The sequence below is a fragment of the Phoca vitulina genome, unplaced genomic scaffold (assembly GCF_004348235.1).
Source record: "Phoca vitulina isolate PV1807 unplaced genomic scaffold, GSC_HSeal_1.0 scaffold12, whole genome shotgun sequence".
Lineage (NCBI taxonomy): Eukaryota > Metazoa > Chordata > Mammalia > Carnivora > Phocidae > Phoca > Phoca vitulina.
In genome coordinates this window covers 10,996,239-11,019,358 of record NW_022589715.1, presented here as the reverse complement: position 1 = coordinate 11,019,358, position 23,120 = coordinate 10,996,239, and the positions used below count along the sequence as shown (strand labels likewise).

The window sequence follows — 23,120 nt, the reverse complement described above, 5'->3', positions numbered from 1 at the left end:
GTTGGTTGCCACAGAAAAGCGGGAAATAAGCTCAGAGATTTATGTCACAATTGCTTTGCTGTCTTCTTTAGATCCCTGACCTCTAACCACATCTCCTATCACTGTGGTGAGTTCCTGTTTGTGGTGTTAGGAGTCTTTAACCCCGGCCACTTCACCTCAGGGCCCCCTCGAGAGTTCCAGTAAACCAGCCAACAGCAGAGCACATGGCAACGTCTGACTAGCTACTTGCTGGTTTCTGGTTTTTGAAGACCTTTTGCACATTAAAAATATCCATTCTTCGACTCCTTTGGCTTTTGTTAGAAATCTATTGATTAATTCGTTGTTCTCTCTTTGCTTTCAACTACTTTAACTTTTGCCAGAAAAAGGAAATGGACGTTAACTTACAGGTGAGTTCGATGGCTCGCCGACAGAAGGACTTCTTTGCTATATAATTGACGACTAATTCCGAATCCTCCTCTGTGAAGGCATTCCTGGGTGAATAAAAATAAAGACATCTCATACTATAAAAAAAGGGCAGCCAGGACAAGTGCTGATTCCACAAGGATGTCACCAAGCCGCTGTCCGTTCAAACGCCTCTTTTATGACAAAGACATTTCCCACTGGGAGAAATACGTTTCTTTCCTTAGCTCTATTTCAGGCCTGCTTGGCAAAATCAAAGCAACTCTGTCCAAGTACCCTCAAGAACACAGAACAGCTGAGAAGCTCCCAGTGGTCAAAGCCATAACAGTCTGAGCAGTAAAATAAAGTAGTATTGGATTATAATCCAAAGTATAAAATGAACATCCATTAGTCCATACTGATATGTTTATCACTGAATACATAAATGAGGTGGAGGAAGTGTAACTCCTCACCTTGGTAAGTGTGGGCTGTGCACGTTGACTTACTTCCAGAGAGAACAGTAAGGAAAGGGAGAAAAATAACCGTGTCCCATTTAAGTGACAGAATTAATGTTAGAACCCAAGCATCATGTCTTCTAGGCCAGTGCCTTCCTCTCTGTATGCCAGGCTCCCTGTCACCACAGGGCCTTTGCATGTACTGCTCTTTCTGGTTGTAATGTTCTTCCTTTTGTCTTTCACCTAATTAACTCCTGCTCTTTCTTCAGATTTTAGTTCAGGGATCACCTCTGCAGGGAGGCCTTTCCTGACTTTCTTAATGCAGTCAAATTCACCTGTTATACACTTTTACATATCCCTTTATATAGGATTTAACACAGTTGCCATTTTATATTTACTTGTGTGATTACTGCTTGATTCTCCATCACCTATGAGCACCTATGAGGGCAGGATCAGTGCCTGCTTTTGTTCACTCTTGTATCCCAGGTTATCACCTAGAAGGCCTTTAATACATATTACTGAGCTACTCTTAACAACTTCTGCAGAGGTTCTCTGCACCTGTTTCACAGTGAGACTACAAACCACACCTAGATTCTGGGATGCATTTCAGTCAACTATATGTTCAGGATTTAGATCAGATTTTGTCATTTCTTTAAAATAGCCATTCTAAGGGGTGCCTGAGTAGCTCAGTCAGTTAAGTGTCTACCTTCAGCGCAGGTCATGACCTCAGGGTCCTGGGATCAAGCCGTACTCAGTGGGGAGTCTGCTTCTCCCTCTCCCTCTGCCCCTCCCACCCCAATTGTGCTCTCTCTCTCTCAAATAAATAAATAAAACCTTAAAAAAATTTTAAATAGTCATTCTTAGAATTTACATACTAAGATATAAAAATTATAAGGATGGAATTAGTAAGTACTGAAGGTACCGGACCCTTAGGACTAGGAAGGACACAAATAAAGGGCAGTCAAGCCTCCACTCTCAAGCCCCCTCTCCATGCCAATGGAAAGTTTTTGAATGGAATGTTCTACTAGCATTCCTAAGATGCAGAAACAAACAAAGGTTGCTCAGCTCCCTCCAAAACAGTCACTCACCTTCCCTCACTCTGTCCCATTCCAGGCTGTTAACAACCTGCCTCTTACAGAATACCTCCTCCACCCCATGAGTGATAAACTGGATTTCATGGAAATCCAAACTCACTACAGAGGCACTAGAGTAGAAAACTGAGTCAGAAACAAATTTGCACATATAGCCTTCTTTTCATAGGTTGATTTAACACACCTGCACATCTTTGTTGACACTTAACTACTGTCAGATGCATAGAAAATCAGAACAAGTGCCTCTTTTACACTGGAATGTGAAAATACAAAGTTTTTCTCTATTGGAAAAATCATTGATCATTACAGAAAATGTATAAAATACAGCAAAAAAAAAAAAGAAAACACAGAATCATCCCAACTAACACCATCCAGAATTGCTAATCTTTGTGGTGAATTTCCTTCTGGTATTTTTATCTATACATACATTTCATTTGTTTTTTAAAAATAATTAGGATTATTTTTAAGACTTCTAACAAAACCCCTCATTTTACAGCAACCAAGTTTGAGTACTGAAGGCCTATTGATGCTCTTCTCTGTAAATGAGCCCCTTTCAAGGCCGGCTTCCACTGCTGGTTGTCTCTGTTGCACTGGCCTAAGCAAGGAAGCTGCCTGCCCCCAGGATGTACACAAGATAGGACCCCCAGCTGAGTACAGTGTGAGGAGCTGAGCCAGCAGGAAGGCATTACCCGTTGGCAGAACAAGCACATGAGACCATTGAGCAAAACATTTTAAACTGGGGAGACTTACCCAAACTTTGTCTCCTGGATTCTTTTTCTGATGATTAGAGAAATATATAAAACCAACCCAATCAAAACAAATCCACAAAAGCAACCAAGGATGATGAGCAGAGGATCTGTGTTGCCAGGTGCTGGGGTTGATGAGGGGGCAAAATCTACCCAACCTAGTAAAAAACCAATAGAATCCGTTGAAAACATTTCCCTGGGATCCAAAATACATAAGAAACACTGGCTTGTAAAAGGGAAAGAAGAGAGTCAAAAGCTCTAGAACTTAGTCCTTTTATATTCTGTGGCCTACATATGCAGGCAGTCCTCACTCTGATGGTGCAGGCTGAGACCATGCACAGTGATCGTAATAATTAACGGGTGACTCTCTTCACGTCTGTTATGAACGTATAAGGAATTGAAAGAAAAATGGCAAAACTCATATTTATCTGGTCTACTGTAATTTAAAACACTAGAAATACTGAGAATTAAAAGACTGTATTTCTTTGTAAAAAGCTTATCAAGAGTAGTTTGAATAGTACCTGTCTTCTTCCAGTCATATAACTTATGATATGGCAAGACTATATTTTCTGTACCCTGGAGAATTTTCATACTCCTTTCTGGGTTTGGATTCGTTCCCCACATTTTAGCCTTTGTGCTTTCAAAACTGTGAACTATCTCTGAGCATTCCTTTATATGAAGATTTTTGCTCGCGTAACTTCCTCGGGGCCGTCTTCCTTTTTTTTGGCATGGCCCCTATGCTCACGTTGTAAAGTCACCTTCGCCATGTTCCCTGGCCGCAGAGCTCGTCCGTCACGTGGCAGCCGTGTCTGCATTCCCACAGTCAGCTGTGTCTTCCATATCCAATTCCAATTTCACTTCAACGCTTACATGCTTCCTATCCTTGTCGCACTTCATCTTTGTTCACTGACTCCCTCTTTCAAGGACTTATTTTTATCAAGTGTCATGTGGGTGTGTCCTGGGAGATAAGGAGGCAACATGGCTGTAGATCTTCCAAATGCATGTGATTTGAATCACGGAAGTGCGGCGTCCAACCACCGAGAGACTTTGAGACGAGTGACAAGACCAGTCACGATCATGACGTGCATCTGTTATTTACATAGTGGTTTGCAGTCTGGACAGCTGGTGGCGAAGTGTACGCTTCACGCAATTACTCACACACACTACATGATGGTAACTCAAGTTCGGACCATGTCATTGGGGAACTGGTGTTATTTAACCCAACTGTGGTAGCTGAAATGTGTGCATGTTCGAAACGTGCAAAGCAAGGATTGCTGGAATAGCACAGCTTTGTAAAATGTTGGAGAGTTTCCCATGTATGAGGATGAAAGCTTTGTCTTCTTAAACTCTGATTTTTTTTAACCCATGCCCTTAGAATGAGAATCTCATTGTCTCTGAATTTCTACCAGGGAGACACTCCTTGCTTGCCATCACTGGTTTCTAATGTTCCCTAGGTATAGAGCCCATGGGCTGCAGGAACTGTAATATGGCTCCCTTTTAGCACGTTTGAGGGTCACTAGAACACACAGACAGGAACTCAGTGGTCCACTCCTAAGTCCTGTCTGCTGCAGGTACAAAGAGCCTATTTGGCAAGAACTTGTAAATGCAAAAATCACACTGATAGAGATGCCCGTGCATGGAGTTTATGACAGCAGTTTAATATCAAGCGACCCAGGGGAGTGAGAGTCAGAACAAAGGGGGCTCCCCTGGTCTATGGAAGCAAGTACAGCATCTGGGGCCAATGGGGCATCACAGGGGCAGCTTGCCAAAGGATACTCCAGGAACATGCAGAAGACGGCACACAGGGTTGAGCATTTAGCTCAGTGAGCCCCATGCCGTGTAAGGACAGCTTCTGTAGGTAACACTTCATGTTCTGTACCGATCAATCATGAAGCACGTCAGCAAGGCTTGAGTGAGTAATAACCGTACTGCTTAAAACACAGAAAACAAACACTAGCCATAAACAAACAGTGTCCATTATAGAGAGCTAAGGATTGGCCCTACCATAGCCTATCCAACGTTTGGTCACGAATACATCATTGAAACTAAATTCAATAGGTCAAGTCAGATTTGGTATTCCGAAAGGACTCACCCTCCTCGTAACTTAGTACCACCATCAATAGTAATGGTAGTGGGAGGACTCACAGGTATCAGTGCTCTGTGAAGTGTGTTAGCATATCTTTCTATGAAAAAACTATCTTCATCATCGCCAAAATTTCCTTCAGTCTTTGTGTTTCATTCTTAAACCAGATGCCCATCCCACGGGTCAGTCTGGCCATCTGTGCATTGCTGGGCCTGACACATTCTATCAGCCGATAAGGAACCCGGCTCTCACCGTGTGCAGGGATGAACATTTTCACTGGGTCACTGAAAGGCCCGACTCCCCCCTTGGTGATGGCGGCAATCCTCACTGTGCACGTGGCGTTGTGGACTTGAACAGAAATCTGAGCGCGGCTGCCATTCTGGCCAACTTCTTCAGACAGCTCTTTCTGGGGACAGAAAAGGAAGGAAGGGAAATGAAATCCTGAGGCGCCAGGGGCACGTCGCCTGCTTGCCCACAGTTCCTCTGAGGGAAGTCGTCCCACCCACACCCCAGGGAGCAGCGGCTGTGTTTCCACCACATCCCTTCCTCGCTCAGGCCACAGCTAACAGAACCAAAAGGTGGGCAGGGACACAGAATGGGCCGGCAGCCACCTCAGGCCTCGGGGCCTGGGCCAACTAAGGCTATGAGGGCATGGCACTTAGAATGGTCAGCAAAGAAGCCTCTGGATGAGAGGAGCATGCCGCAGAGGCAGCCGGATGGCAAGAGCAAGGCTGGCTCCTTGAGCCCCCCGCCTCAGAACTGCCACAGCCTAACGCCCAAGAGCCACACTGTACCTTGAGCTTGACCGCCTGCCAACTTCCCTTGAGCAGGAATGGGCTCCTGTTCCTTGCAATTATAAGAGTTCTGGCTAAAATCCACATTGAGGAGGGCACGGACACTGTTTTTTTTTTTTTTCCCTCCCAGTGTGATACATGCACAATTTTCTCAAATTTCGAAAATCTGGTTTCACTTTTACTTATTTGGTTTTATAACCACTGCCATGCAACATGCGCCATGAAAACATAGGGGAAAATGATTTAAAGAAACAAAACAAAACAAAACAAAACCCAACCAGACCTGAGTGCTTATATAACATTTCCTCTTTGTTTCCAAACCTTGATGATGCTGTCCTCTGGCATAAGAAACTAATTTTATGTTGGGGGCTGGCTTTTCAAATGGGAACTGGAGGGCTGGTGAAGGCCGAAAGCAGGCCCCAGGAACCTGTCTTTAATCTCTGCATTTTGGAGATCTGATTTCACAGAGAGAAAGAGAGAAATGTCACACCACATGGGTGGGGCACAGATATCACGGATCACAGGGAGCAGGGGCCTGGTTTGGGTGGCAGCTTTATTCCCTGATCACCCTGTCTCAGGCTGATCACTTCTAACTGGTGCGGGGTGGGGCCAGCTCAGCCCTTAGGGAAGAGGGCAGTCCCAACATTCGTGACCAAGGGGGCTACCTGGGTCAGCCACCCAGAGACTTTCTAAATCCAAATAAGCAGTGTCCATCAGGACTCAGAAATAACTTCAGACAAGGGATGAAAGGGGAAAATAGGGCTTTAAAATTTTTTGGCTTTTCTATTCCCCTGGACTGCGTGCCAAGGAGATTTGTCACTGATTTTTTTTTTTTATTAATTAAGTGAACAAAATAATAAGTAACAATTTTTTGGTATAATCAGGCAATATCTTTTTTTTAGAAATAGAACATTTTATTTATGGCAAACCCAGTTTTGATTATGAGTTTGTTGGCATTCTCTAATGGGGGGGGGATCCTCAAGTAGAGCAACTCCATGGTCCAAACCCACACAGTCACGGAGCCCTGCAGTGAGTCCGGCTGGCAGCTGAGAAATAACATGTCTCCCTCACAGTTTACTACCTAACGGCTCCTGAAAGTGCAGAAGGTGTCATGCCTGACGAGGGCCATTGGGCCCACTTCCAGCCTCATGCTTTTCCATCTGCTGGGACTCAAATATAATACATCATTTGTGAGAATTATCTCAAAAGTAGAGGACGTGCGTAACTGTGAAAGGATTAAATCCCTAGAGGAAGAGAAATCCTAAATCAAAATTATCCTTTTGGAAATAAACATCATAGTAGTTGATAATATCTATTCGCTTCGGGCCTATCACTCACTATGAAAACCCAGAGAAGGAACTTAGAAATTTCCACCTCCTGTTCCTTCAGTGCATTAACAGTGGTGATCATCGTGGCTGTTGCTGTCATCATTCTGAATCTCAAAGTATGGGAATGATGCCAGACCCTGCTTACAGGTAATACGTTTTGGAAATGCATAAAGAATTGTCCCATTTTAGGTGTGGACCTATACTAAATGCTGAAGTAGTGATTAGAAAGATATATGATAAATATTTTAGTAGCGGTGTACAATTTTCTCTAAGAATATCCTTAAATGATAGTTTAAAAATGATCCCTGTTTTTATTTATTTTATTTTTTTTTGAGAGAGAGAGAGAGAGAGAGCGCATGCATGGGTGCTTGAGTGTGACTGGGGAGGGGAGGAGCAGAGGGAGAGAGAGAACCTCAAACAGGCTCTACACTCAGCACGAAGGCCGACACGGGGCTCGATCTCACGACCCTGAGATCATGACCTGAGCGGAAATCAAGAGTCAGATGCTTAACAGACTAAGTCACCCAGACGCCCCCAAAATGATCCCTGTTTTTAAAAAATGGATGTAATTTATCCATAGTCTATTGATGCTAAATACATGTGACCATATCCCTATCCCCAAGTATTTATTTTAATTTCAATTTTGAAATCTGACAAAGAAATCCATTTAAAATCAGACACGGGTAGGAGCCACCCCTGTGGGGATTCTCTCTTTCACTGTCAGGGTGCAGAGTGCACAAGGGGTGGCCATTTCCCTGGCATGAGGTGGTCGGGTCCTGGGGCACACGCCGTGGACTAACTGCACGGTCCTCATTCCGTGAGCTTTCATCTCTACCATGAGGACTTAAAATCTAAGAGCCTTTTCAGGTAATAATCAGATTTATAATATGACATCTAATCACAACTTTATCTACACAGAAAACATGTGGGCCGTGTCTGTTGCGGAAAGTAATAGCATATCTTTGGAGACATGGTTTCTTTTTTTTCCTGTGTGGCACTAGAGTCGGTCAGAGCTACTGCAGTGGTATTTGTTTCTAGTTTTGTTTTTGTTTTTTTTTTTTAAGATTTCATTTATTTATTTGACAGAGAGAAACACAGCGAGAGAGGGAACACAAGCAGGGGTGAGTGGGAGAGGGAGAAGCAGGCTTCCCACGGAGCAGGGAGCCCGATGCGGGGCTCGATCCCAGGACCCTGGGATCACAACCTGAGCTGAAGGCAGACGCTTAACGACTGAGCCACCCAGGCGCCCTGTATTTGTTTCTAGTTATCCAAAGACTTTAATATCTCCTAACTCTGCAAGAATGTAATTCATAACTGTAATTAAGAATAAAGGCCCACCATGGGCGTCAGCACTTGCTCCTGACTTTTGGATTTTGAGCTTGGATTTGGAATGCAAGGGATGTAAAGAAAAATGGAACCAAAAGAGGTCGATATCTTCATCAAGATATAGTAAATGTGTGTACAGTAAATATCAGGAGTTTCTTAGTCTGAAAGTGACATAACAAGTGGGGATAACAAAGGTATAAACAATAACCCACCCAAAGATCACTTCTAAGAAAGTTCTGAAATTGCATACAAAAAAACCGCCCTTGTGAGAGTAACCCCTGGGAATATCTCCAAAAATATCCAATTCCCTTGCCTGGCATAAAGAAGATATACCTTTAGTGCGAGTTTTCTAAAAATGGAAATGAAAGGACAGTTTTGAGAGATGAAGTTGTGTCTATCTCTTGCCCTCCTAAAATGAAGGGAGTTCAGGAGACAGAGGTGATTTCAAACTTCACTTCGGGCAGGGGTTTTAGGATCCTCCCGGGGTTGGCTTTTCTTCAGTGGTTCTCTTTGCCTCCAGTGGCGGCCCATGAGCTCGAAGCTAAGCTGCCTCAGAGAACGTTATCCTAAGGAAAGGGAGCCACTGAGTCTTTTGTTGTCACGAGACCGTCATGATGCACCAAGTATAGCATGAGTACAATGCAAATGATGTTCTCACTGGGATGATCCAGCATCTCTAAGGAGGTAACGGCTGGAAAGGTCACAGCCCTGACTGTGGCAGTATTGTTCTCGCCGCATGGGGGGTCGTTCTGAACAAAGGGCAACAAGCATGCGCAGCGCAGCGGGGCGCGGGTGGCATTTAGGGTGTCAGGCTCTCTGCTGCGTCATCCACGAGGCTTTCCTCACTCTCGCCCTTCAGCACGCCTCAGCTCCAGAGGTCCCCTCCAAACAAGCAGCTTTCACCCACGCCAGAAGGAGAAGTCAAAAGGATGACCTGCAGCTCTTTAAACAAAACTGGTTTTTTTTAGCCCTCTCAAGTGTCTGCTGATAATTACTATCTTCTGCCAACCAGAGAAAAATAAAATCCTACTGAACCAAAATACAATGATTGGACCTTCAGGGAGCGTTCAGGGACTGTTCACAATTTAGCATTGTGAAAGGGGCTTGTCTCTGAGAGAGGCATTTAATTCCCCTGATTCAGCCAGTGTGGAAATACGGTTAGTCAAATAAGCACCCCAGAAGTCTTAGGACCAAAGACCAAGAAACGAGAGGCTTTTCTCGTAGCTGCAACACTCCTGAGCAGGGGTTTGACTTGTACAAACAACATCCTGTTATCACTCTGAGGCACAAAAAGTCATGGACTTCAAGCCCTCTTCTTTTTCCTCTATTCCATCACCTACTGCTTCTAAGAATCTGATAGGTAAACTGAGTTAGGAAAAGAAGAATAAATCCCAACTGTCCTTTGGGAAAAGAGCAGTTTCGGTAAAAGCTGGATGACGTGAGGTTGCAAATGACTGAAACAAAGCCTGGACGTCATCCGTGGGGGCAGCTGTTGACTCTGTCCCCCTCTCCCGCCAAGCAGCTGTACTACTTTCATGAGATGCCCCACATACATGCTACGAGGATGCTAAAATCTGATCTATCCCCAGGGCCAGGATGATCAGGCAGAAGTCGGCTTTGCATGATGGTGGTAAAGAGACGGTCCTGATGATGGAGTCAGTGCGCCTGCCTTTCCAAGGATGCTCTGTGTCACAAAGAAGTCAATGTCACCTCAATTCTCTTCCTTTCCCAAGTGGGAAGGAGACCAGTGTGGGAGCTGCCTACCCACCCATATGCAGGCATCGTCCCCACTTCTGTGGAACTGCATAAAGACAACCTGTTGCTGACTTAGCCCTGTCCCCTGGAGTCTGGTTACCCCTTGCCATTCTCTATGAGGCTGGAGTTCTTCCCTGACAATCTTCTTCAGAAAAGCATCCTCTGGAATTTCCAAGAGGCTATGAATGACTGGACTGCTAAGCCATACAGCTTCTTGACCTTCTGCTTTGGTTATCGCAGTAGTTCTCAACTATCTTCCTACAAGAGCCCAAGTTCCCAGAAGGCACGAATCAGGTGATAACAGAGATGGGTCCTACGCATATTTACTGAATACATAAATGAACGGACGAGTGAGTGAGTGAGAAGAGCCCCAAGGATTCCCTGGATTTTGTAACTATTCAGTGACAGATGCCTCAATCAATAATTCCTGGTCTTCTCACAACAAAACGAAAGCTCCTACAACAGTATTAAATGAGCAAACCCAAGGAGACAAGCGAACTCCTTCAGAGGGCAGACTTACGGAAGTGTCTGCACTCTGCCACACGTGAGATATCCGGTAGCCCAGCAGTTCCCCAGCCTGCCGCTTAATTGGAGGCTTGATCCATCTGACGTCCACCTTGTGACTAGATTCATTCAGAAACACACTGACGTTCGAAGGTGCTACTGAGGGGGCTGCAAAAGAAAGAAGAAAGAAAGATGAAGAACCACAGAGAAAAGTACACAGAGGTACTCTCTCTTCTCAGTTTCTGAATGTTTGGTTTTCGAATGTTCTATGGAAAGCATTCAAATGAGACTGGGATTAATAGCAGATTTTCACCCTCTTTCCAATTAAGGAGCATTGAAATGCTACATGAGTTTTTATTATTTTTCAAAGATTTATTTATTTATTTATTTTAGAAAGAGAGAGAGCACATGAGAGCAAGTGGGGAGAAGGGCAGAGGGAGAGAGACGATCCTAAAGCAGACTCGGTGCTGAGCGTGGAGCCCAACTAGAGGCTGGATCCCAGGACCCTGAGATCATGACCTGAGCTGAAACCAACAGTCAGCCGCTTAACCAACTGCGCCACTAGGCACCCCTGAAATATGACATGAGCTTTTAAAAAGTAAGCACTTTCCAAACTAAAATCACAAAGACAAGGAAAGGCAGGGAAGCAGGTGGGTGGTGCTCATGGACTCCTCCTGGGGAAACAAAGCAGACACAACTTGAACAGCGTTCTCCAACAGTAACCTGTGGGGTGGAAGGTCAACCAGACTGACTGGAGATCAAGTCTGTGTCATGTGAGATGTACACGGCAGGGAACACTGCAGAGCTTAGAAGGGAGCCACCACTTTAAAGTCCAAAGGCAGGTTACTGAAGGTCTGAGCTGAGCTAATCAGTCAAAAGATTTTACAAATGTATATATGCATATTATATGTAAGACATCTCATTACTGAAGATCAGAGGATTAATGGTAATGCCTGGATGTCAAAATGTAAAATTTAACTCTGGTTTTCGCTCTCTGGTTTATAGTAAGCTCTGCTTAAGTCACATACTCACTTATGTCAAAATGTCTGTTATCTCTCACAAGGGTACAAGGATAAAAGTTATAGCACTTTGAAAAAAATGTATGTATGTATTATATATGTACAGAATAATTTGGGAAACAGGTCAAGGTCATTACTAGATTACTTTTTGGGAGCAAGAAACTTGACTATGTCTATTAAAATTGAAAATAATATGGGGGCTCAGTTGGTTAAGTGTCTGACTCTTGGTTTCCGCTCAGGTCATGATGTCAGGGTCGTGAGATCAAGCCCCACGTCAGGCTCCATGCTCAGCGCAGAGTCTGCTTGTGATTCTCTCCCTCTCCCTCTGCCTCTCCCCCGCTTGCACTCTCTCTCTCTCTCTCTCTCTCAAATAAATAAATCTTAAAAATAAAACTGAAAATAATATGCTCTTTGACCAAGTATTTTATTTCTAGGAATTTAATCTAAAAAATTCTCCTTAGGTAGTATTACATTTACTGAAGCATAATAATGATAAAAAGGAATAAATGTAATGCTCAGTCAATAATTATGATGTAATGAATTTCGATACATTTTCCGATGGAATACTTACTACCCAGCCACTGAAAAGAATTAGGTAGATTATGTGTACTGATATGAAAAAATATCTTATGGAGGGAAAAATCAAATTGCAAAAAGGTATGTAATAACAATCCATTTTAGAAATAAAAAATGTTTTATATATACATATAGAAAGAATAAAAACAATCGCAATAATACATACCAAACCATTGCCTACAGTTGTATTTAGAGGAGATTAAGTTATATATTTCCAATATGCCTAAAAAGAAAACAAAAGTGTACTCTAACCTTCATTTCTGCTTAGGAAATGTCACACAGCTAAAGCTGTGTTATGAACTGAGCCATACGGTTTCAAATTGGTTGTAGAATTTATGGATAAACATGGCCAACTCAACATGTCTTTATGTCTGCTCCTCCTGAAACCCATCTATGATGACAGGAAGGAATTTAAAACAGTATAAACTCATAAGGTACAGCAGAGTCAACAGTGGAAAGGAAATGTCAACATATACTCGAAAGCTGAAAAGGAGATGCAGAAGGTATAATTAATTCAGCAAACCTGTTCTCTCCAAAGGACGTGGAGAGGCTCAGAAGCTGTGGGCCCAGGTCCTGAAACTGGAAGATTGAAAGTTTGACCGGGAAGTAGCTAGTCCTCAAGATCCCTCTAACCTATTCCCACACCTAGGTACGCCTTCCAAATCCCCCTGGAGACAGGATGCTGTTTTAGTCTCCGAATTGAAAAGCCTTTGGACTTGGGGCACTGCCAGGATGAAGGCACAATGAGAGGCCAGACAGACAACTGGGGAAATAAGTGGAAGTTTGTACAATGAATGAGGAGGACTCTGCCTCACTCCTCCTCCCTCATCTGGCTCCTAGAGCATCGGCGGCCATGTTTACCTTCCAAAGGTGGGGAAACAGGCGACTTCTTTGCTAGAGAAAGTGAGTGAGGAAAGTGAGGAAAGAAAACCAATACTGACACTTAGGGGTGTCCAAAACAAAACACTTAGATCACTGCCCATTAAATAGAAGGATATAAATAAGTTAAAAAGGAGGAGGAATCAAAGATGTATCACATATTCAAAAGAAAGCTAAAATGGCTATATTAATATCAAAGTAGATCGCACAGAAAATAATACTACCAAAGATAAAGGAAGCAATCTCATAATGAGAAGGTGGCCAATTATTAGGAGAGCACAGTAATATTAAACATTTATGCATAAAACAACAGACCTTCAGAATGTTTAAGGCAAAACCGGCTAGAGCATCAAAAAGAAATGGATAAACCCAAAATTGTAACTGCAGATTTCAATGTCTCTCTCTAAATAATTGATAGAAGTAGGCAGAAAAGCAGTAAGAATATAATTTGAAAAACACTATCAACCAACTCAACCAAGTTGATATTTATAGAAAACTCCATATAGTAAGAGCAGAATACACATTCTCTCCAAGTGCATACCATACATTTATCAGGAAAGACGTGTTCTGGGCCATAAAAAGAGTCTCAATATATTTAAAAGTATTCAAGTGATACAGATTATGTTCTTGGGCACCAACAGAGTGAAATAAAAAATCAGGAATACAAAGACTTCTGGAAAACCCCAAAATATTTGGAAACTAAGTTATATAGCTAATTAACTAATGGGTCAAAGAAGAAGTGAGAAAAAGTGTTTTTGAACTGAATGAAAATGAAACACAGCATATAAAAACCGTTCTCAAAGGCTTTTCTTTATCATTTGAGAGAAAAAGATATTTTACAGTTTTGGCACTAGAGTGTCATTTTGTGCAAGGCTTATGCCCTAAAGATTTCTGATCCTGACCTATCTGCCCTTGCCCCCCACCATCTGTATTAAGACTAGAGCACTGACTAGATGAGGCCAGAGTTAAGGGCAGGAAAGACTGTTCTAGCAATCTAGAACTCTAAGTTGGGAAAGAACAGAAACTGTGGATTTGAATTTAACATAAATACAATATTCACAGAAGAAAACAAAAATCTCAGAAATCAAAAATAGCACAATGGAAAATTCTTTACAGTTTAAAGATATAAATAAAATTTGCTATGAGCAAGATAGCATAGAGAGAAACTACTTCATAGGGCTTCTCTGAGGATCTAATAAAATAATCCATGCAAAAAAAAAAAAAAATCCATGCAAAGTACCTAATGTGGTGCCGGGCACGTGGTGTTTGGTAAACATTAACCATCTTCACATTCATTATTTCTTGAATTTGATGCTACGATTAATAATTTTTATATTATTATATTTTAATTCAAAATAACATATGCCATAGAGTGTGTTGCTATTATCTTCCTATGTAAAAGAACATGTTATCTGTTCACAGTAAGTGTGAGTTTTGTCACTAAATAGAAGGAAATGTCTTCTTCCCCATTTTCAATGGCTACCTCAATAAAATTCTCCTCCAGAGACAAAGATCAAACAAAGCAAAGTTTAAACTCTAAATCAGGTCACCGGGAAGGATTTGTTTAATCACATGCCATTAGGGGCAATATTTATCCTGAACTCCAGGAATTACCTCCTTCAGTCGTGCTGGCCAGAATCCAAGGGCTCATTGCAGACCAGCCAATTTCATTCGTGCAGGACACACCAATGCTGTAATTAGCCAGCGCTTGCAGCTGCTCAATTTGATACAGATGTGGTGAAGCAGAGGTGTTAAAAATCATGACCGAGCCATTACTCAGCGGATCAACTTCCTTGACCTAAGTGAGGAGTAGAAATGTGGACGAGGCATTAGTAAGGTGGTGGGAATGCCAGACACAGAGCGCTCGTCTGTTCGGTGCACGTGGCCCTTCCTCTCCACCGAGGGGAAGTAGCTGCTTCCTTCCGGGCCACACACTAATTTCCCCACCAGCATTACTGTGTGTTACTCATGCTACTGGAGCAGCCCCCGAGGACCTGAGCAAAATGCCTAAAATAAGCATTCTCACTGTGGCAGGTAACAGAGCAAATGATGATCTTTATCATATTATAATGATGGTAATTTATATTATAATATGAAATAAGAAGAAGTAGCCCTTCCTTTCTCAGAACCACCTCAATTCTTGATTTCTTCTTTCAGCTGTTTCACAGAATATGCTCCAAAGACAACCGACATCCTACGTGGAGGCAAAACCTAAATAGTATTTCCTATCTGGCCCTTTACAGAGAACATTTCCCAAATCCTACTGATGGATGGGATACGGGATTTCTGTTTTTATTCTGTATTTCTCTTCATTATGCAAGCTGATGAACTCTGCTCTTGCCTCGAGGTAAATTTTAGCATGTCCTTTTTTTTTTAACCCCTACTTCCACCCCAATATCAATTCAAGTCCAAAAGCATATGCAGAGAATGTACGTCTTCTGACATTATTTGGTGGGAAGATATAGGGAAGAGTCATTTGTACCTCACCCAACAAACTTTTCTCCAAATCTCATTAAAACACCTCGGCTCTTTCCTCTGAGTTCTTTCTCTTCATCTTTCCCTCCGTAAGCTCTACCAGTCTCTCCGCATCCCTCTCCAGATGTCCCCTGTACACACAAGCAAAAATCTAGACCTAGGCCAAACTTCTACCTTTTCCCTTAAGCATAACCTCCTGTCTGGGAATGGGGACAAGGGAGAATGCTTTTTTTTTTTCCACTATATGTTTTTCAAAATTTCTACAATATGTATTTCTCTTTTCTCAGAAAAGAGAAAATGATATTGAATAAAACACAAGTAACCAAAAGTAATTGGGGAAACAAATCTTAAACCCTGTATATATTCCTAATAATAACGGGCTTGCAGTCATGGGGTGTGGATACACAATGCTGTTATTTCAGGATATATGTGTTGAAATTTAGGCCATGGGGCCACAAATAACATTTTGGAATTCCAAATCCCCTAGTGGATACCACGAGGGTGGCGTTGGGGCCAAGTCTCACCTCTGACTCAGACCCGCAGACTCCACTGGGTGACAAAAGTACCAGCTGGCCTGAGGAACCACCAGAGAAGAAAACAAAGAGTTACGTGCTTATCTTGGTGGTGGCTGTTGGCAGAACTTACTTTTTGTTTCTCCACTTTAGAGTATGCACCTACTTCCTGGTGACCAACCCCTGAAACTAAGGTGGAGGAAACCTTTGGCTTTCCACCCCTGCCCCATTTCCGGAGCAATGTGTGGAGCATTTCCAAGCACAGGGACGCACTTTGAGAACACACTGCTGGAAGAAGACAGGGTTTCTATAACAGTCCTTCTCAGTGGGTCCTAGGGGAAAAGAGGGCATGAAATAGCAAGAAGTACGTGGGAGAGTTAAAAATAGAAATGGAGTATGCAGCCCAAAAATGGGTGAAGAAAGGAACTAACATCAGGACCAAAGGAAGTGAGAGGGTGTGTCCTGCTAGTGCGTGGATCTGAATCTTGTCCAAAACATTCATTTGTTACCAAGTCAGAGTTTAAAATTGTAATGGGCTGGGGATGTGCTACAAAACTATGCTTGGTTCCCTCAGAAGTGGGAATATATTGTTAATGTGCAGAATATAAAAGTCTAACTTCTAGAGCCAGTCTTGACTAATCCTGCTAGGACCAGTCAGAGAAAACAGGATAGCCAGTTATATTTGAATTTCAGATAAACAACAAATAATTACATGTACAGGTATGTCACAACATTACTCCTATAATTTAACTTGTAAAATAACTGTATTCTTATGGGTGAAAGGAGGCTGAGCTAGCTGGTGGGGCAAAGACAGAATAACCATGTCTGGCACCACAGGATCCAAGGTGGGCAAGGAAGGCCTGCAATTTGATAGTCACTGGATGATTTTTCACTCATGCCATGGCTGCCCAAAGCCGAGGCGAAAAGAGAGAAAGCAGGTGATGCTTATGTATGATCATCTTCTACCTTCAGGGGTGACCTGATGTTTTCAGACCTTCCTACCACCCTACTCTGTCTCATTTCCACCCTGAGACCTACTCTCTCAAGGTGGGGGCAGAACTCGTCCTCAATATCTCCCCGAAGGCAACCATACTCATGTGGGCAGGAGCCTCATGTCTTCTTGGACTCTTCATACAGCTCAGCAGCAGTTTTAAAAAGGGCTGGTCCATGCTTCAGTTATATCTACATAGATCTATATATCTATATCTATATATAGATGGGATTGAAGGGAGAAACAGACAATTCAAAAATAATAGTTGAGACACTAATTCCCCACTTTCAATAACAGATAAAACCACTCAGCAGAAGATCAACAAGGAAACAGAAGAAGTGAATAAGACTATAAACTAACTAGATCTACCAGACATATAACATTCTACCCAACCACAGGCGAATATACCTTCCCCTCAAGGACACACGGAACATTCTCCAGAGAAGAACAAATGCTAGGCCATAAAACAAACCACAATAAATTTAAAAGGCTGAAAATCATATTAAATATATCCTCCAAACACAATGGAATAACATTAGAAATAAGCAAAGGAAGATATTTGAGAAATTCATAAGTATATGAAAATTAAACAACATACTCCTGAATAACCAATAATAAAAAAAAAGAAATCACAAGGAAAATAACGAAAAAACTTGAGATGGATGGGAAAAAGCCCCCAAATACCAAAACCTATGTGATACAGCTAACACAGTGCTTAGAGGGAAATGTATAGTATAAAGGCTTATATTAAAGAAGAAATTTCAAATAAATTACCTAGCCTTCTACCTTAAGAAACTGAAAAAAAAAAAAAAAAAAAGAGCAAACTAACCCAAAGCAAACAGAAGAAAGGAAGGGAAGACTCAAATTATTAAAATTAGGAATGAAAGAGGGGACATTACTACTAACCTCAAAGAAAAAAAAAAAGCTTTTAATGGATTATTATAAGCAACTGTATACCAACAATTAGATAACCCAGAGGAAATGGACACATTCCTAGAAACACACAAACTACCAAAACTGACTCAAGAAGAAATAGAAAATCTAAGGAGATGTATACCAAGTAAAAAGGTTGAGGTAGTATTCAAAAAACTCTCTGCAAAGAAAAGCTCAGGACCAGATGGCTTCACTGGTGATTTCTATCAAATATTTAAAGAATTAACATCAATCTTCCACAAACTCTTCTAAGAAATATCAGTTGAGGGAACACCTCCCAACTGATTCTATAAGGGCCAGTATCACCCTGATACCAAGACCAGAAAAAGCTAACACAAGAAAACTACGGACCAATAGCTTATATGAGTATTGACATGATTAGACAATGGTGATGGTTGCACACCTCTGTGAACATACCAAAAAGCATTATACACTTTATTTTTAAAAGTTTATTTATTTAAATAATCTCTACACCCAACGTGGGGCTCAAATTCACGACCCCAAGATCAAGAGTTGCATGGTCTTCCGACTGAACCAGCCAGACGCCCCAACACTATATACTTTAAATATATAGTGGGTGAGTATTATGGTCTGTGAAATATATCTCAGAAAAAGCTGCCCAAAAAAGAGGATATCCCTGGTGAGGACTTTGTAGACACAATAAGAATTCCTAACACTTACCAGCCCTTAGGAGGTTTACAAATAAAGTTGGGCAAGAATTAAGCAAAGCTAGAGTTGGTGGGGTGCGGTTGGAGGCTATTTTGGGGATAATAGGATGTTTTCACTTTCCAGAGAAGGAACAGCTGTTAGACAAGAGTGGGAAGTAATAAAAACAGAGAAACTAATTGTTTGGTATTAAAAACATCTGGTTGTCAACATATACTATTCTTTAGAAGTCACTGCTTCAAGTTGAGCTGGCATGAATGGCAGTGTCAGGTTAACATGTTTTCAGCTAGTAAGACCAGACATTTATGAAACTAAGAATAATTTCTGACCCTACTGTATGACAACATACAGGGCAGAATGCATTCATGTTTTCAGTGGATAATCCACACATGTTCAACTACCTGCTCCCACAAGCAATGTCTCTTCTGAGACACGGATGAGCAGATGGTTCTGAGCACTGCTTTTGGCATCAGAACTTTCTGGGTTTGCCACTTTACGGGCTCTGTGAGCACTCTGAGTCTGCAGTGCCGGTGTGGGTTTGGTTTTTTTTTTAAGATTTTATTTATTTATTTGACAGAGAGATAGAGAGCACAAGTAGGCAGAGCAGGCAGAGGGAGAGGGAGAAGCAGGCTCCCCACAGAGCAGGGAGCCCGATGGGGGGCTCGATCCCAGGACCCTGGGATCATTACCTGAGCTGAAGGCAGACGCTTAACCGACTGAGCCACCCAGACACCCCTCTGGTGTGGGTTTTAAGTAAGATAATTGTGAGCTACACTTTCCATTTTAATGAAATTAACACTCAAAGCAGAGCCTACATCATGGCAAGGTATCATTTTAGGATGGCTAGCCGGTATTTCTTACAGCATTATTTCATACCAATTTTGGGTAGTGGTTAAAAAGGGGAAAGACTTTGCAAGGCCTCTAATGCCCAGGTTGTTCTGGCAGCCAGGGGCCAAGGTGCTACATTTGACAGCAAAAATGACCCATCTCCTGCTTGCCTGTCCTTCATGGCCACTAGCCCAGGAGGAGCCAGGTTGAGGAGTACTTGGCTTCCCGAACTCCTGATCACAAGCCAGTCCTAATTTAGGGATGTGTTTTTATATCTTAAAAATTAATTCTCCCTGGTCTCATGATGTTCTATCCTAGAAACCTGTTTCCCTTCTGGTTGGGCCCTGGACCATGAGCAGAAAGGAAGCAGCATCCCGGGGCAGAACACCATAAAATGGGGCATGTGCGGTGGACACTGAGCGGGGAAGAGGTCAATGGACTTCTGAACAGAGGTGTTGAAGGCCTCGGCACTCATCCTCAGGAGGAAGGAAAATCAGGTAGGCCCTCAGAGCACTTCCCTCTTCATCTTGCAGGTTTACCTGAACGCTGCAATTCCGGAACGGGGAGTATCCATCAAAACCCGGGACCCAGGAGATAAGCAGGCTGTTTGCGGTGCTGTTGTAGACACTGACTTCAGTTGGTGGGGAGGGAATTGCTACACAAAAACAAAGACACACATACAAACACAGTTATAAACCATAGGTGGCCACAGCCACCAAATGCAATATCAAGCCTGTTTCTGTTTCTTAAGATTAGGAAAATTCGACCCAAGTTTTAAAAAGAAGCCACATTATGCCAAGACTAAGCATATAACTTATAGACAGGTCTCCCGTGATAGGATGGTTCTGCCTGGGCCAGAGGAGTGGAGCACAGACCTGCTTTCCTGCCCACTGATAAAGTGAGGCCTTAGCTGGAAAAGGATGTAGAGACCTCTATTTCCTTCACTGAGCTCATGGTCACTACCCTACTGCATGCAGGCATGTTGCTGGGTGCCGCTCTGCATGGGGACAAAGAGCCATGGCCCTACTCTTGTGCAGCTCTTGGTTGGAGAGGAGGGGAGACCCATATTACCTGATGATGAGAGAGCCCCACGCCAGGAAGAGAAGGGTACTATGGGGGCATGAGTGCGGGTGTGTGGTGGAGCGGGGAGAAGATTTCCAGGCCAAGGAAACAGGTGAGAGTCAGTTCAAGCAAAAGAGCCAACTGCATCTGCTGGGAGTGGAGGCAGGTAATACCATAAGGTGTGCAATGACCCTGGCCACGTGTGGGACATGGCTAGGTATCTTAATTCAAATCTAAGAAGGATCTGAAGTTTGGGGATCTTACTTTATGCTAATTTTAATTTTCTTTTCTTTTTTTTTTTTAAGATTTTATTTATTTAGGGCACCTGGGTGGCTCAGTTGGTTAAGCGACTGCCTTTGGCTCAGGTCATGATCCTGGAGTCCCAGGATCGAGTCCCGCATCGGGCTCCCTGCTCAGCAGGGAGTCTGCTTCTCCCTCTGACCCTCCCCCCTCTCATGCTCTCTATCTCATTCTCTCTCTCAAATAAATAAATAAAATCTTTTAAAAAAAAAAGATTTTATTTATTTATTTGACAGAGAGAGACACAGCGAGAGAGGGAACACAAGCAGAGGGAGTGGGAGAGGGAGAAGCAGGCTTCCCGGCGAGCAAGGAGCCCGATGCGGGCTCGATCCCAGGACCCTGGGATCACAACCTGAGCTGAAAGCAGACGCTTAACCGACTGAGCCACCGAGGCATCCTGCTAATTTTAATTCTTAATTAATAGTCATAATCACATTTCTAAGCAGAAATGATGACTGTTGTTTTTGCGTGCTTCCTATGGGCCAGGACGTTATGGACTTCGCTTTGTTTAATCATCACTGGAACCCTGTCACAGAGGTGGCCTCACGATCCTCATTTACGGATGAGGATACTGAGGATCAGAGAAGGTAAAAACTTGCCGAAGATCACAGAGCTCGTAAGCAGTAGAACGGGGCCCTGAACTCAGGTCTGTCTGAGCCCGGAGCTCGTGTCCCTCAGTAGGACACTGGAGGCTGGTTGCAGGAGGCAGGCAAGCACGTTAGCGTGAGCACCAGCAGGGACTGGGGAGTCTGGTTCCTGCCTGGCTGGCTGTGTGGCCCCGGCCACAGTCAAATGCCCTTTCTAAACTCTGTTCCTTCTTCTATTAGTGGGGATGGTAGTAGCACTGCTCCATGGGGCTGAGGGGAAGATTAAAAAGGTAACACAAGGAGGAGGGTTGGGGGAGGTGTGCTGGAGGAGGTGAAGCAATGACAGGGTGGGCAGAAGACCGGGGGAAGGAGAGCTGGGACCATGAGAAGTGCGTGAGGTACCATATTCAGGAGTTTCTGTTTACTAGTAGACACACAGCTTGGTGAGTGGGAAAGAATCAGCATTTTGTTCGACTCACTTCCCTAAATAGATCACTTGTAGAATTGTCCTAAAATGTCTGCCTTTCCAGATCGTAATTTGGCCACATATATTATAGTTAAAAAGGGATTAGAAGAAGGAAGTCTTGGTTGCGTTGACATAAATGTTTAAATAAATGAAATGAAAACCAAAAACATAAGGTTTCAAAAGAGGACTGATAAAAAAAAAAAAAAAGCTAAGTTCTGTGTGAAGCATAAAATTTTAAAAAGTGTCTCTCATTTTACAAATAAATTTTAAGGTGTTTACACTTTATGAAAATAGTCTTGGGGCACCTGGGTGGCTCAGTCGTTAAGTGTCTGCCTTCAGCTCAGGTCATGATCCCGGAGTCCTGGGATCGAGCCCCGCATCGGGCTCCCTGCTCGGCGGGAAGCCTGCTTCTCCTTCTCTCCCTCCCCCTGCTTGTGTTCCTTCTCTCACTGTGTCTCTCTCTATCAAATAAATAAAATCTTTAAAAAAAAAAAAAAAGAAAAGAAAATAGTCTTTATAAATTTACGCCTACTCATGAATTCCTGAAATTCCCAACATATCTTTTGAAAATTGTAATAATGAGACTCATAATGAGGAAGTTATACACTTCCTCCGGGAGTAAGTTTCAGTTTGCTCTTTTTTTTCTTCCAATGAACTTTTAGAAAATGCCTCATCACCTTCATCTAGTTGATTTGCTGAAATGAAACATCAGCACCTTTTTATTTTTTTATTTTATTTATTTACTTTTTAAAAGTTGGCTCCATGCCCAGTGTGGAGCCCAATGTGAGGCTTGAACTCACAAACCTGAAATCAAGACCTGAGCCGAGATCCAGTCAGACGCTTAACCGACTGAGCCACCCAGGCACCCCCATCAGCACCTTTTTAAAATATAACTTCTTTGTAAATTGAGTCCCCTGCTGTACCTTACCTAACTTTTAACTCATTATTAAACACATTCTGCTTTTTCCTTGTGCTGTATCCCTAAGACTAAGACCAAAAGGAATATGGAATCAATATTTGCTTCTCGATATTTAAATTAAGAACAAGTAGGGCGCCTGGGTGGCTCAGTTAAACATCTGCCTTTGGCTCAGGTCATGATCTTGGGGTCCTGGGATGGAGCCCTGAGTTGGGCTCCCTGCTCAGCGGGGAGTCTGCTTCTCCCATTTCCTCAGCGCACCGCCCCCCACTCATGCTCTCTCTCACTCTCTCAAATAAATAAATACATAAATAAATAAAATATTAAAAAAACCCAAATACTAAAACATAAAATTTGCTTGAGTTTCTCTGAGAGAAGGTAAGAAAGATGATTTGAAAAGGGATAAAATGACAGTATATTTACTTTCACGTTTCGGGTTTAACTAACTTC

General features: G+C 42.7%; 1 protein-coding gene across 1 annotated transcript in view; it reads right to left on the bottom strand.

Moving 5' to 3' along the window:
* MERTK (MER proto-oncogene, tyrosine kinase) overlaps nucleotides 1–23,120 on the bottom strand; it is a 106,580-nt gene that overhangs the window by 24,012 nt on the left and 59,448 nt on the right. Inside the window, exons 6-11 of the mRNA XM_032410468.1 lie at nucleotides 19,879–19,994; nucleotides 14,549–14,732; nucleotides 10,477–10,628; nucleotides 5,006–5,159; nucleotides 2,675–2,828; nucleotides 385–470 (exon numbers count right to left, since the gene is read on the bottom strand). Coding sequence (XP_032266359.1) covers nucleotides 385–470; nucleotides 2,675–2,828; nucleotides 5,006–5,159; nucleotides 10,477–10,628; nucleotides 14,549–14,732; nucleotides 19,879–19,994 — 846 coding nt within the window. The remainder of the gene's footprint in view (nucleotides 1–384; nucleotides 471–2,674; nucleotides 2,829–5,005; nucleotides 5,160–10,476; nucleotides 10,629–14,548; nucleotides 14,733–19,878; nucleotides 19,995–23,120) is intronic.